Below are 14,397 nucleotides of genomic sequence, written 5' to 3'. Positions count from 1 at the left end.
AGTTGAAACTTTACATATAAATGAAGTCTTTCTATAATTAAGCTCGCATTTATATTTTTATTTTGCTAAAAATTAAATAATAAAAATATATATTATATATAATTAATTATTTATATATAAAAATATAAATTAAATAAATTATATAAATATAAAATATATGTACTCGAGCTGTTATCGAGTCGAACACGAGCGAGCTAACCCAAGCTCGTGTTCGGCTCGTTTATTAAACGAGCTGAAAAATTCAGCTCGTGTTCGGCTCGTTTACTAAACGAGCGAGCTGATCTCGAGCTCATTTCGAGCCGAACACGAGCTGGCTCGCGAGCAGCGATCTGGATTGCCACCCCTACGCCTCCGTATCCGCCCCGTTTGTTCTCTAAGTTTTCCTGTTTGCTGTCCAATGTCGGCCGCGGCCCAATGCGGTTTCAACTCTCTCAAAGCCCTACCCATTAACGTACTTGGGTTGGGCCAAATAAAGATAAATAAACAGCGCTTTGAGACCCATCGTCACCGTGGCCCAAGGAAATTTGGGGCGAGGCCGTGAGCACTAAGGATGCAAATGAATCTGCAAATGAATCTGAATTTTTTTTCCGGGTTTTATTTCGAACCAATTCTATTCTCTAATGGGACAGTAAGTGGGAGGCGTAAAAATATTTTGTAGTAGTAAAGAGAAGGCATTCCAAGCATCCGAAACATATGACCACAGATGGTAAAAAACTCGATAGTTGGTATTCGAGATTTTAAATTCAAAATCTGATGGTCTTATATTTTCAGCCTCGGTACATTTTAACTTTTTCTTAAAAATTAATGCTATTGAAGCACGACGTGTAGAAGTGAGGTAAATAAGTTATTTATACAATGTAATACTAATGTAAAAGGATGAAATTTTGGTTGGATCTGTAGTAGTGTTAGAAACCCTGGTAGGCAACTCAAAAAGTGTTATTACATATTTCGAAAACTATGGGAGCGGTTCTCGGGTTCAACTGTTACGTGTCGATGGGCTTATGTTAAAATAATAAAAAGTATAAAGTTTTTAATCCAACTGGTCCACGCGCCCGAGCCAGCTCTTGCACTCCCGAGGGAGAGAAGGACACGTATCAAGGATGATCGGACCGTCCAAACGAAACGATCAAAAATTTGGTGCGATCGTCTCCTACGTGACATGCGCCATTCATCATTAATCATAATCACAAAAACAATACTAACTTTAGATAAGTTTGAATATGGTTTTTTTAATATTTAACACCCCTCCTTACGTCTGGGCTCAAAAATTTTTTTAGTCGATCCATGACATGAGCTCGAATTAAATGAGAGAAATTAATATGCTAGGAGCCTGGCGTGACTCGTACTCAGGACCTTCTTCTCTGATACCATGTGTAACAATCATTGCATTCTAAAAGCTTAAGCTATTAGAGAACGGTGTTTATATATTTTTATATTTAACATTCTCCCTCACATCTGGGCTCGGAAATTTTTTTGTTGGCTCATGACGTGGGTTTGAATTAAATGGGAGAAAATTAATATGCTAGGAGTCTGGTATAACTCGAACTCAGGACCTGCTATTTTGATACCATGTGAAACAACCGAAATTTAAGCGGTTAGAGAACGGTGTTTAAACATTTTTATATTTAACACAAGTATACCAATAATCGAGTTCTTAGCTGGTTGTGCTACATATTTGATTTAGATCCTACATGTTTAGATTTTGAAATAAATGGAGATTTTGTAATGTTATTAGAGGTTAAAAGAATATAGTCAAATATTAGAACGTAATAACTTATATGTGTAATGCACTATTCTAGCAAACTATGAATGCTAAAATTTTTATCGACCACAAATTAAACTTTTACGTCACAAAAAAATTCTCATCATATAAAATAATATCATCAAATTACTTATTCAAATCTTTAAAATTGATAACTCTATTATTATTCTTTTAAATCACAAATGTCAGGACCTTCTAAATTATCAAAATCAAACTACTATCCTTCAATCACATAGAAAAAAAAACATAAAATTTTCAAAATTTTAATTACCTTATATTAAAAAAAAGACAAAATAGTTTCACCATCTCTCTCCCCTAAAAGTAATTTAATGTTTTTTTTGTTCAGCAAACTGCTAACGTTGCATTACACGTGCGGTGTGCGACGAAAAAGAGTCTCCACACTTGGCAGCTCCACCCCAAGTCCCCAACCGCCCAAGAAATGCGAAATTAAATAAATAAAAGAGTATGATAAATACAGATAAAATTTCAGTGCAAAGTTAGAGGATTATATTTACAAAATTATAATTTACTGTAACGTATCAGTTTATCTTTATTAAAAATATTTATTGAGTTTTTTCAACATTAAAATTTAAAATTTTTGATTTAAATTTTGGAGGAGAAAATTATAGTTTTTGAATATAATTAAAACCGATGCATGGTAGCGAAGTAAAGACTCCTCAAGGAGATTTTGTTGAAAAATATTAAATATAAAAATATATAAATATAAAATTTTATCGTACAATAATTATTTCATATGGTATTTGATCAGGAGTTTATGAGTTCGAGCCACGTCAGAATCCTATAAATGCAAGAGAGAGAGTCAGTAAAGCTACGAGTACTCTCCTCTCCCATCTATTCAAAATACTACCACTCTCCATTAATCTTCTCTTTTGCTTCTCTTTTGCTCCACACCCTCCTCTGCTTCACCTCTCCAAGCATCCTCCATTAATTCCGCACCCCATCTCGACCTTCTTTACAACCATGTCGCCAACCGCTGGACGTGTTATCACCTGCAAGGGTATCATCATCATCATCATCATCATTGTAATATATTTTATTTTATATGTTTAATCGAATAATTTACCCTTTTCGTAAATGATTTTTGTTTATTAGCGGCGGTGGCGTGGGAGGCGGGGAAGCCGCTGGTGATAGAGGAGGTGGAGGTGGCGCCGCCGCAGGCGACGGAGGTGAGGGTGAAGATTAAGTTCACCGCCCTCTGCCATACGGACCTCCATTTCTGGGAAGCCAAGGCATGTACTACTGCTCTTTGCTATTTTTTTTCTCTTTGGAGATGGTTTTATTTTTCGGGTAAACTTTACTTACCATTTCGCGCGTATTTTTGATTTGTCGTTGAAAAGTTTTATTTCGTTATTTTATGATTTGTATTTTTGTTCAACCGTTAGAACTTATCGCTAGATGTCGTAGTAGTAAAGTGATAAATTTCATAAACCAAGAATTTAAATGTCCATCAACACGAACTGTATCCACTGTGCAGTTTTGTCGTGCTAATAAGATATCGACATAATACTGTCCCGTGTCAATAGTATAGCTCATTTTTTTAAAAATTTGACAATTAATTTTCTCAGTAAAACTTAAAAGATTTGATAAAGATATATAATAAGCAATTAAAAAATTTTGTTGCTAAAAAAAATAAATAATTCATGACATTATGTATTGGCACATCATTAATCTACACAGTCCGATACGCACAGCAATTTCATGTCATAACACTTAAATTTATGTTAAATTTATGTTTTTAACTACAAAAAAGTAAAGTGTAAACTATCGGCTAATTTAATATGATATTAAAGTAAGAAATCATGAGTTCGAGTTTCACCAGATTTTAAGTATTATTTAATATTCTCCCATTTTATTCAAATTTAGTAAGCGAAAAAAAAAAAGTGTTTAATATAAATAACAAAAACACCATTCTCTATGCTGTGTCACATAATATATTATAAATCACGCTATTTGTCTGTGTGAGAAGAGTCGTTCCACAAATTAGGAGAACACGTGATGATGCATCTCCTCCCATGAACCATTTGGGAAAATGTTGTTATCAGTCATCTGCACTGCATCAAATCAGATTAATTGTTTCTCGCTTTCTCCTAACATTTTATCAAAATCCATAATCCTGCTCTATTGAATTCGTAGTTGAATGATTTTTCAGGGTGAAAGTCCATTATTTCCCCGCATATTCGGCCACGAAGCGGCAGGGTGTGTTCATTTTTCACATGAATTCTCCGACTTCTCCCTGATTCATTCATTTTCTTTTTCTCCGGTCATGATCTATTTAATAGTTTTTCGGTATCGTTTTATGTTGATTCCAATTCCCAGAATCGTGGAGAGTGTCGGCGAAGGCGTGACGGAACTTAAAGAGGGAGATCACGTACTTCCCGTCTTCACCGGAGAATGTAAGGACTGCGCGCACTGCAAGTCGGAGGAGAGCAACATGTGCGACATTCTTAGAATCAACACCGAGCGTGGCGTGATGCTCAGCGACGGAAACGCGCGGTTCTCCAAGAAGGGCACTCCCATATATCACTTTCTGGGCACATCCACCTTCAGCGAGTACACAGTCGTCCACTCCGGCTGCCTCGCCAAGATCGACCCCTACGCTCCTCTCGACAAAGTCTGCGTTCTCAGCTGCGGCATATCAACAGGTCTCGACACCGGCTCAACATTCAAGATCCTAACGAGACAGATTATTTGATGCTGCGCTTGATCGGAATTGAGTTGATGTAACACTTTCTGTTGTCAGGCTTGGGGGCTACTCTGAATGTTGCTAGACCGAAGAAGGGCTCGACGGTTGCGGTGTTCGGGCTCGGAGCTGTCGGCCTTGCAGTGAGTTGGATAGAAACAGAACCTAAGATCTTCATCTATCATTTGTAGTTCGCGGCCCTCGATTCAATTTCTGAATGTTAGTTTTATCGTTACCATTTAGGCTGCAGAAGGTGCGAGAATAGCCGGAGCATCTAGAATTATCGGTGTCGATTTGATTCCCAGCAGATTCGAGGAAGGTAATTGAATATCTCGCATTCTTTGTTATGTGCACATCAATTCACCTAAAATCCCTGTAATTCTTCTTTTACTGTGATATCAGCCAAGAAGTTTGGTGTCACTGAATTCGTCAATCCGAAGGATTACGACAAACCTGTTCAAGAGGTTTATTCTCGATCGATAAGTGTGGTTACCTAATATTGATCGATTGATGTATGTAGGGTTTCCGCTTCTCGTGACTTCTATTCTCTGGACAGGTCATTGCAGAGATGACCAACGGCGGAGTTGACAGGAGCATCGAGTGCACGGGCAACATCGGTTGCATGATTTCTGCTTTTGAATGTGTTCACGATGTACGTAATTGATAATTCTAGTCTTTTTGTTTCTCGCTTCACTTGAAGTTTCTCTAGAGCAAAGCAACGAACAGCTCTGAGAAGTTTATGTCAGCTTTTCACTCTAACAAGAAGCTCTGAAAATATACAGGGTTGGGGTGTTGCTGTGCTCGTCGGAGTGCCCCACAAGGACGACTCGTTCAAGACGAAGCCGATAAATATCCTGAACGAGAGGACTCTGAAAGGAACCTTCTTCGGGAACTACAAGCCGCGAACGGACCTGCCCAAAGTCGTCGATTTGTACATGAAGAAGGTGGGTGTCTTTAAAGTGTTAGTGGTTTCTCATCTAGCGATTTTCGTGTTGAACCGACCGTGAAGAGTCCCCGATCTTGTTTCTTTTGCGTCCGCAGAAACTGGAAGTGGAGAAGTTCATCACTCACAGAGTGCCGTTCTCGGAGATCAACAAGGCATTCGACTGCATGGTCAAGGGCCAAAGCATTCGCTGCATCATCAGTTTGGAAGAATAGATGTGCCGAATATACGGCGCAAAAAGTAATCGTTACTCCGTTACGAGAGTTACTTTAGAAGTGCTTACCAATAAAATCTGCATATAATCTCCCTTTACGGGAGTGAAGCAAATCTGGAACTATGTTTGTAATTTTGTACTCACTCTATGAGCAATAACATGCTCTGCATGTTTTGAGGCATAAAAATCGAACTCCATGAGCTCGTATTATTCTTAAATTATCTTGCGTGTTTGGTTTGATATATTTAACTTCAAATGCTGCAGTAAGAATTGCAGAAGAAGATTCAACTGCAGTAAATTGCAGCAGAAGATCCAACTGCAGTAATTTGAACTAAGCTTAAATTAGCCGTAATTTCAATTGTAATAATTGAAGAGAGTAAATGGTATGCTTATCTTCTTAATTATTTTTTTAAGTAAAAAATAAAATTTTTTATTTTGAAACTAATCTCATCATCATATATATAAAATGATAAAATTTTAAAAATTATTTTTCAACTACATGTAACTAAATAAATTATTTATAATTACAGCGCTTTCTATTACATCCAACTAAATATAATATATATAATTACAACTGCTATATTTTTAACTGTATGTATTTCTAACTGTACTGAATTTATAATTACATCTAACCAAATGATCTCGGTCTCTTCCAAAATCGATTTTTTAAGTTAAAGCCAATTGAAATGTTGCTTAATTTTGTAAAAGTAAAAATAATAATAGCATCACGTATTGGTGGGGCCCACGCCAAGAAAACAACTCGGGCCAAACATTTGGTGAGTCACCACGTCTCATTTTCCCATCCCAACCGTATTATAGTCGTATACACTGTGATTAGACTCAACACAAGGTTTCACGGATCAAAAAGCAAAATTAATTAATTAATAAAAAGCATAACAAAACCACGAACGAATTACTCGACCAAAACTACGCCCATCGATCAAAAAAAATACCACCACCCTTCCCCTCCACACTCCCTTTTTTTTTTTTCTTTTTTTTTTTCCACTCTCTCCTCGACCTTCGTTTCATCGCCATTGAAGGAGACTCCGAAAATAGCCAGCCATGGCGGCCACTGCTGGACGTGTTATTCCCTGCAAGGGTATATTTTTTTTTTTTTTTTTGTAGCTCTTTTTTGTTTGTTTAACCGAATAATTTAGTGGGGTTGTTTTTTTGTTTTTTGTTTTTTTTTGGGGGGGTGGTGAATTTTTGGAATGGTGAATAATTTTTGTTTATTAGCGGCGGTGGCGTGGGAGGCGGGGAAGCCGCTGGTGATAGAGCGGGTGGAGGTGGCGCCGCCGCAGGCGATGGAGGTGAGGGTGAAGATCAAGTACACCTCCCTCTGCCACACCGATCTCTACTTCTGGGAAGCCAAGGTTCCCACAAATTTCTTATTTACTGATATTCTCTTTTATTTTTCACCATGATTCTCTATTATGATTCCTAGATGTTACGCGCAAGTGAAATATACTATCCTACCAGATTATTATTATTATTATTCTGATATATAAACAAGATCTTAGTTTCGAGACAAAACATTGTATCAGAGCTGATTCTAGTTTGATCCATACCTTTAACATCTATTTGATTAAATTTGTCCATACGTGTGAGTGGGAATGTTAAATATATTCCCCAACTCTTTTTAGATCTTGTGGGTAACATAGTATCGGAGTTAATTCTGAACTCATTTATTTCGATCCCCACGATTGTGCTAATTTCTTATTTGGTTAACCTAGCATTTCAGTCAATTCCGTTTTCTCTATTGAATTTATCATTGAATGATATTCAGGGGCAAAATCCACTATTTCCGCGCATATTCGGCCATGAAGCAGCAGGGTATGTTCACTCTTCACATGAACTCTCTGGCTTGTCCTGTTTCATTCATTTTACGCTGTTCATGATCTATTTTACAACTCATCGTCGAGATGTCGAAGGATCCTTCACGAATTTTTATCTCCCACGGTTTTTCGGTATCGTGTTTTGTTAATTCCAATCACAGAATTGTGGAGAGTGTCGGTGAAGGCGTGACGGATCTTAAAAAGGGAGATCACGTACTTCCCGTCTTCACCGGAGAATGCAAGGAGTGCGCGCACTGCAAGTCGGAGGAGAGCAACATGTGCGACCTTCTTAGAATCAACACCGATCGGGGCGTGATGCTTAGCGACGGCAATGCACGGTTCTTCAAGAACGGGAGTCCCATATATCACTTTCTTGGCACATCCACCTTCAGTGAATACACAGTCATCCACTCCGGCTGCCTCGCCAAGATCGACCCCTCCGCTCCGCTCGACAAAGTCTGCGTTCTCAGCTGCGGCATATCAACAGGTCTCTACATTGCCCCAATCCATACTTTTTTGCCCTTTCATCAGTATGTGCGGTATCGATTATACTGAGGGTAGCTTTGTTGATCCAAGGTTTAGTTGAGGTATATGTGCGAAAACATGTGTACTGAGGGGGTATGTGTGCAAAAAATCCCAATCTTAAGGGAACAAATCATTTACCTGTCGATCGAGCGACGCTTTAATAAGGACAATAAAATGAGCACGATTACTGATGAATGCCCTATTCTTAGTAGAGTACATTCGTATATTCTTTGTATTGTTCAGGTTTGGGGGCTACTCTGAATGTTGCTAAACCAAAGAAGGGCTCGACAGTCGCGGTATTTGGGCTGGGAGCTGTGGGTCTTGCAGTAAGTTTGATTGAAACAGTACCTAATATCTCCATATAATGTTCTCGAGTATTACAATCGTAGGTTCCGTTCCTGAATGTTATATGTGCTGCTACTATATAGGCTGCGGAAGGTGCAAGAATTGCTGGAGCATCTAGAATCATCGGTGTTGATTTGAATCCCAACAGATTCAGCGAAGGTGTGTTGACTACTTTTATTATAACCACTCTTTATTTAGATCTTCTTCCTTATGCTAAATATCCTTCTAAGTCTTCTACTATGGTTTCAGCCAAGAAATTTGGTGTCACGGATTTCGTCAATCCAAAGGATCATGGCAAACCTGTGCAAGAGGTTTGTTCTTGTTTAATGTGTACCGCAACATATTCATAAGTAGGTTCTCCACTTCTAGTAACATCTATTCTTTGGACAGGTCATTGCAGAGATGACCAATGGCGGAGTTGACAGGAGTATCGAGTGCACGGGCAACATCAATGCAATGATATCTGCTTTTGAATGTGTTCATGATGTATGTAACTTGGCTAGTGTTTTGTTTCTCGCCTGCTGCTTCTGCAAAATGGATAGTTTAAAGAAGAATCACTAACTCTCTACTTGGTTTCTATAAGAGCTTTCCGCTGAAAATAGCATCAGAAACTTCAAAATTGAGCTTCTGCTTTTAAGCGTTCGAAAGCTCATTTCACCTTTCCGCTCCAACAAGAACTCTAGACTTTTTGTTTGCCTGATATCTAGTTCTCAACCAGAGTTCTAAGCTTTTTATTTCATTGGGCTTACGAAAATCTTCTCTTTGAATTACAGGCTAATTAATGTGAGATACCTAAAATATGCAGGGTTGGGGTGTTGCTGTACTTGTCGGAGTGCCCAGCAAAGATGACTCGTTCAAGACTAAGCCGATAAATTTCCTGAACGAGAGGACTCTGAAAGGAACCTTCTTTGGAAACTACAAGCCTCGAACAGATCTCCCCAAAGTTGTCGATATGTACATGAAGAAGGTGGGGGTGTTTTTTAGTGTTAGTGCCTTCTCGTTTTGTGATTTTCGTGTCGGCTGACCACAAAGAGTTTCTTTCTCTCTTGCGTCTGCAGCAACTGGAAGTGGAGAAGTTCATCACTCATAGACTGCCGTTCTCAGATATCAACAAGGCATTTGACTACATGATCAACGGCGAAGGCCTTCGTTGCATCATCAGTTTAGATGAATAGATAGGTTGAATATGCGACGCAAAGCTATCGATACGATAGTTACTTTAGAAGAAGGCTTTACTAATAAAATCTGCATATAATCTCCTTCACAGGAGCGAAGCAGCTAGGAACTATGTTTGTATCAACCCTATGGGAGACATGTTATGCATGTTGAAAGGCATTAAGTTTCAAAGCTTGCGAATTCTAATTATTCCTCAAATTGAGTGATGGAAGAGAATTTCCATACAACTTCATAGAACTCATATGCATTGTGTTGCCATGAATGCCCCGTACTCGTCTCTCCCAACATTAATCTTTCATCTTATGCTATTCAATTCAATCTTTTAAATAACAAAAACACGACCAACTTCGCGAACTTAAAAATATGTGGGTCATGCAGAAGCCTCTACTTACATTTAGCTTGGATGATTGAATAAAAGAGAAGCCCTGTTAATAAATTCAATAATAAAACACTAGAAAGCACACATTAACAACAAAAGAGGATAAGATGAAAAGGTGGTTATCTTTCCATTCTCCATATGTTCATTTACAACTATACGCCTATAGACTTACTCTCTACCAAATTGCCGAATACAAGTACAACAGATAAGAAAAATAAAATACGATAAAATTGGTATTAAGTTATAACAAATTTACTTGTATTTCTCCATTATACGCCGAGCTTCTTCCAAGGTTTCTTCGGTTGATGTTGTGCTCTCACTTCCACCACTACCTCCCGAGACCTCATCAGTGTTGAATGCGACGAAGACGAAATATATGAGTGCCATCATAGCCTGTTGGTCCCAAAAATTAAAAAAAGTCATCTCTCCGCAAAGTATTAACTAAGAATATCATGTCTCCAACCTAAAAACCTACAAAAGTATCAACACTCAAAAGTAGCTCTTTGGTATGCAATAGTTCGGGGCTCACATCGCAAATTACGTAAACATTTAGGGAGAAAAATGTTGACATTGAACATGAGTCATAAGCGTGGTCATTAATTACTACTCGAAGTCACTTGTTATTATACAAAAATTAAAGTAGAAAAAGTCTATGAAGCCGATTTAAAAGGTTAAAGACCAGTAAAATGCTTATTTTCACAGAGGGATTACTCAATGAGGAAGTGCTACACACTTGTAAATGTTTCAGAAATTAGGCATAACAGTTCTCCGATTCAAATGAAAGAGTTCCAGAATTACAACTAATATTGAACAGAGCTGCATGATATCCTTGACATAATCCATTACAATTCTCAGGAATTTATGATAAGAGTACATACCAATACGAAGAACGCGGTGGAGAGGAACGATTTTAGTAGAAAGAGGGCAACGGTTACTGCAACAACAGCAACACTAACCCTGGCTACTGGTCTTGGAACTGCAGCCTGCCACAAAAGCGCAAGTGCGTAAAACTCATTGCAAGTGCTTTTGAAACAGAAACAAATTCTTGACCAAAAGTAGGTGCTAAATACGCAACGGAAAGTGGGAATTCGGAAGCAAAAACGTACAGGCACAAAACTGGTTCCTGCCTCGATTACATCCTTACTGACCCTCCATGCTGCCCGAACAACTAACGAAATATTGAAGCGCAAGTTAGACGGCGGAAATGGGTGGCACTAATTGCCTTAAAAGACAAATGAAACAAGTTTTAGAAAGAAGATCACCAAAACTGTGAGATAAGCTTACAAAGCTAATAAATCAACAAAGAGGTAGCTTTATATTTGAAATCTGAATAATAAGTAGTACTTAACATCGTGAGTCACACTAAATTTCATCACTCTTAAGATGCGTGTTTTCTAAACACCTCTCTCTCTCTCTCTCTCTCTCTCTCTCTCTCTCTCTCTCTCACACACACACACACACACACACACACACACATCCAAGTCCTTCAATTAGTTTTAATCCAATTGAAACAAAATGGCCTTTCGCAATCCGCCATGTCCATTTTGATACAAAAATGTGAAGAACTACATAGCTAAAGAGATTATATTAGTACCATTATTTTGCTCAAACACCAAACATTTAAGCAAGGTTTAAATGTTTGGATCAAACCGATCCCCTTTGTTCTGAACCAATAATCTCTTACAAGGTCACTAACCAAACACAAAAGACACTATAAAAAAGCCCCATCCTAAAACCATATTCCTACTGAAGCAAACGAATTAGAGGAATAGATGGAACGAAATTGGGGGCAAGTGAAGCGAACCTCTGAAGAAGTTGGATTGGGAGGCAACAACAGGGGAGAAGCGCGAGGAGGGATTAGATTTGGAGGGCCAACTCCTCCGAAGCTGCGTTAATGGCGACGCGCGATGGGCGGGGATGGGGGTGGCGGCGAAGGATCGGTGGCCGAAGAGGACGCGGCTAGGGCGAGGGAAAAGGGGGAGGAGGTGGGCTCCAATGGCGGCGGTGGCCATGGATAAGCTTGAGGAGGTGGAGGTGGTGGTGGAGAGGAAGAAGAAGAAGAGAGCGACAGAGGCGTCGAGAGGAATAGAGAGAGAGAGAGAGAGAGAGAGAGAGAGAGATTCGCATTTTCGTGTGAACGATAAGTAGTGTTGGGGCTCTAACACGGCCCGAGTATTTTTAAACACGGCACAAAGGCTCAGAGCCCAACAGCCCATTATTACTACTACACTTCTGTTTGGGCCAAGGGTAGGCCCAAATAGATGCATATGTATTTCGGATCTGGGCCTAATCACCATCCAATTTGTTTTATTAAAAAAAATTTTAAAACAAAATTAATGCCGCATAGAAATTACATAACTTGTGTATGAAATGTGATGGATGACCAGCTGATGTTGAGACACGGAATAATAACTTTTTGTAGGTCTTAGTTCACGATAGTCCAGTTATTGATCATAAACGATATTTTTTTCCTTTCAGCCGCCTGTTTCGATAGGTAGCCGCCGGAATACTGAACAGTAAACAATTAAGTGGGCAAGTTCAACTGGCTCTGCTGCGCATGCTCAAAGCCAAAACGCTACTTCACCATCCACTCACAGTCTCAGACTTGGCTCTAGCATTATTTTCCAGCTTCTATTCTAACTGTGGATATGCATACACTTTGTTCTCAAACCTTATCCACTCACACCCCCATGGGGGGTGGGGGCCATGAAGAATCACGCCACCCAATCAGGACGTGCCAGGTGTCCACGTCAGGGCATGTTACGACGAAAATAATTGCAACACCTATGCTACCAGTCGTGGTCGTTTAACTCAAAGATCAAACCCAGGGCCCACCATTTGAAAACGTAGACCCGGTTCATCAAAAATAATGTGTGTCTATATATTCTCATTCGCCACTACGAGCGACATGCAAACTGAACCTTCCCCCCAAAAAATGGCGTGCACCACCACATTCCATTTCCCTTGTGCAAGATCCACCTCCCCCTCGTTTAATTTCAATCAGTACAACCCTAGCAACCCGAGCTCCGCGACGCCGCACTCGCGTACCAAAACATCGGTAAAGAGCCGAGCGTCGGCGTTTCCGACCGGGAGTATTCGGCTGGAGCTCGACGAGAATCCGGAGGGAATTATCTCGGGCGAATGGCCGGAGAACTTCTCCCTCCTCAGCTACGATGACCTCCGAGTCTATCTCGAGTCCCAGGCCCCAAGTGAGAATGATCAGGTGCCCTTTGATCTCTTTCTTACTCGTTTGTGATCTCTCGAATTCCTTCGTAATTGTGATCTTGTTTTCATGGGCAGTCGCGGCGGTTGGCGGTTCTTAGTTCGGTCATGTCGAGTCCGGTATGGACGGCTAAGGCGGAGCAGACACTTGAGGAGATCAACCATCACTTCGACTGCATCTCGGGGATTCCGGTGGTCGACGGCGAGCTGCAATGTGTTGGAATCATCTCCAAGAAAGACAAGGCTAAAGCCTCAAATGGGGTTTGCTCTCTCTCTCTCTCTCTCTCTCTCTCTCTCTCTCTCACACACACACACACACACACACACACACACACACACACAAAACTGAAGGAAGGTCACTTACATACTTTCATTTGTTAAACAGTTGAGAACAAGAATTGGTGAGATGATGACAACTCCTGTAATCACTTTACCTGCTGAGAAAACTGTCACGGGTAATTTTTTGCATGTTTGCTTCATGTGACAATTTACAGTAGTTTTTGACAATGGTTTTGAAAGAACTTTATGTGTTATGTATGCAGATGCTGCAGCTCTAATGCTCAAGAGGAAGATCCATAGGATACCAATAGTAAATGATAAAAACCAAGTCATAGGTGAGTTTGTGTATGGATACAGAGATCAAACTTGTTATTATGACGTTACTTGGCCAATAGTTTTTTCATCAAAATCAAACCAAGTCATAGGTGAGTTTGTGTATGTATACAGAGATCAAACTTGTTATTATGACGTTACTTGGCCAATAGTTTTTTCATCAAAATCTCTCGACTTGCCTTAGTATTAGAAATAAATGTTTCAAACTTAAAGTTTTTTACTTTCCAACTCCGAAAACTCGATTTCAGCTTTCTTCTACAGCAAAAACATTAAGATACTTTTATTTGCCAACAGCCTAGCTGCTGTTGCTTCTGAAGTTGGAGTAGTTCTATAGATCAGGACTAACAGGCAATTAATATTGAAGGCCTAACATTGAGAATCTAACAAGTTCATCTGTGCTAAGCAGGTATAGTTACGCGCACCGATGTTCTGCGAGGGCTTGAAGCCTTGCTGGTGTAGTTACCGGACTGCCGTTCGAAACTGCACTGTATATCTGTAAATATGTACAAAGTACGGTTGGACAGCCAAAACTCGAGATCTGTAAATCAGGAGCTAAAAACAAATAAAACATTCTCTTCTGCTAGTGCAACAAACCTGTGGTTCGACGATAGATGGCATGTCTTCATGGAATACACATCCTCTGCTTAAAGTGTTGTTTTCTCAAAACAAGTTATTCAAGTGGG

General features: G+C 39.5%; 4 protein-coding genes across 6 annotated transcripts; 3 read left to right on the top strand and 1 right to left on the bottom strand.

The window, feature by feature from the left end:
* Positions 2,544-5,803, top strand: LOC109727204 (alcohol dehydrogenase 1-like). Its single transcript, XM_020257204.1, has 10 exons — positions 2,544-2,780; positions 2,876-3,012; positions 3,933-3,979; positions 4,100-4,425; positions 4,524-4,606; positions 4,707-4,782; positions 4,866-4,927; positions 5,020-5,115; positions 5,246-5,407; positions 5,505-5,803. The coding sequence occupies exons 1-10, from the start codon at positions 2,744-2,746 to the stop codon at positions 5,619-5,621; spliced, it is 1,143 nt and encodes a 380-aa protein (XP_020112793.1). The 5' UTR covers positions 2,544-2,743; the 3' UTR covers positions 5,622-5,803.
* Positions 6,498-9,714, top strand: LOC109727200 (alcohol dehydrogenase 1-like). Of its 2 annotated transcripts, XM_020257197.1 has the most exons (10): positions 6,507-6,719; positions 6,857-6,993; positions 7,407-7,453; positions 7,617-7,942; positions 8,224-8,306; positions 8,409-8,484; positions 8,575-8,636; positions 8,716-8,811; positions 9,131-9,292; positions 9,384-9,714. In XM_020257197.1, the coding sequence occupies exons 1-10, from the start codon at positions 6,683-6,685 to the stop codon at positions 9,498-9,500; spliced, it is 1,143 nt and encodes a 380-aa protein (XP_020112786.1). In that variant the 5' UTR covers positions 6,507-6,682; the 3' UTR covers positions 9,501-9,714. The 2 variants fall into 2 exon arrangements, with proteins under 2 accessions (XP_020112785.1, XP_020112786.1); XM_020257196.1 differs by having other exon boundaries at positions 6,498-6,719; positions 8,409-8,636; positions 9,384-9,699.
* On the bottom strand, positions 9,984-12,001 carry LOC109727202. Its single transcript, XM_020257201.1, has 4 exons — positions 11,685-12,001; positions 10,987-11,048; positions 10,759-10,863; positions 9,984-10,273 (listed from the first exon to the last, which is right to left on the bottom strand). The coding sequence occupies exons 1-4, from the start codon at positions 11,890-11,892 to the stop codon at positions 10,133-10,135; spliced, it is 516 nt and encodes a 171-aa protein (XP_020112790.1). The 5' UTR covers positions 11,893-12,001; the 3' UTR covers positions 9,984-10,132.
* On the top strand, positions 12,794-14,307 carry LOC109727203. 2 transcript variants are annotated; one of them, XM_020257203.1, is made up of 5 exons: positions 12,794-13,103; positions 13,181-13,363; positions 13,488-13,557; positions 13,645-13,716; positions 14,121-14,307. In XM_020257203.1, the coding sequence occupies exons 1-5, from the start codon at positions 12,816-12,818 to the stop codon at positions 14,171-14,173; spliced, it is 666 nt and encodes a 221-aa protein (XP_020112792.1). In that variant the 5' UTR covers positions 12,794-12,815; the 3' UTR covers positions 14,174-14,307. The 2 variants fall into 2 exon arrangements, with proteins under 2 accessions (XP_020112792.1, XP_020112791.1); XM_020257202.1 differs by having other exon boundaries at positions 13,645-13,806.

Source organism: Ananas comosus, linkage group 22 (genome assembly GCF_001540865.1).
Source record: "Ananas comosus cultivar F153 linkage group 22, ASM154086v1, whole genome shotgun sequence".
Lineage (NCBI taxonomy): Eukaryota > Viridiplantae > Streptophyta > Magnoliopsida > Poales > Bromeliaceae > Ananas > Ananas comosus.
Note: the sequence above shows the minus strand (reverse complement) of the source record. Positions and strands in the feature narration are given on the sequence as shown.

Bases quoted from the DNA above. Each gene is read 5' to 3' on its own strand.
- LOC109727204 (XM_020257204.1), top strand. From the start codon at position 2,744: ATGTCGCCAACCGCTGGACGTGTTATCACCTGCAAGG. The intron at 2,781-2,875 runs GTATCATCATCA...TTTGTTTATTAG, and splicing joins ACGTGTTATCACCTGCAAGG to CGGCGGTGGCGTGGGAGGCG. The intron at 5,408-5,504 runs GTGGGTGTCTTT...TTGCGTCCGCAG, and splicing joins TCGATTTGTACATGAAGAAG to AAACTGGAAGTGGAGAAGTT.
- LOC109727200 (XM_020257196.1), top strand. From the start codon at position 6,683: ATGGCGGCCACTGCTGGACGTGTTATTCCCTGCAAGG. The intron at 8,812-9,130 runs GTATGTAACTTG...TAAAATATGCAG, and splicing joins CTTTTGAATGTGTTCATGAT to GGTTGGGGTGTTGCTGTACT. The intron at 9,293-9,383 runs GTGGGGGTGTTT...TTGCGTCTGCAG, and splicing joins TCGATATGTACATGAAGAAG to CAACTGGAAGTGGAGAAGTT.
- LOC109727202 (XM_020257201.1), bottom strand. From the start codon at position 11,892: ATGGCCACCGCCGCCATTGGAGCCCACCTCCTCCCCCTTTTCCCTCGC. The intron at 10,864-10,986 runs GTACGTTTTTGC...CTTTTGTGGCAG, and splicing joins CAGGAACCAGTTTTGTGCCT to GCTGCAGTTCCAAGACCAGT. The intron at 10,274-10,758 runs GTATGTACTCTT...TGGGACCAACAG, and splicing joins CCACCGCGTTCTTCGTATTG to GCTATGATGGCACTCATATA.
- LOC109727203 (XM_020257202.1), top strand. From the start codon at position 12,816: ATGGCGTGCACCACCACATTCCATTTCCCTTGTGCAAGATCCACCTCC. The intron at 13,364-13,487 runs GTTTGCTCTCTC...TTTGTTAAACAG, and splicing joins AGGCTAAAGCCTCAAATGGG to TTGAGAACAAGAATTGGTGA. The intron at 13,558-13,644 runs GTAATTTTTTGC...TTATGTATGCAG, and splicing joins TGCTGAGAAAACTGTCACGG to ATGCTGCAGCTCTAATGCTC.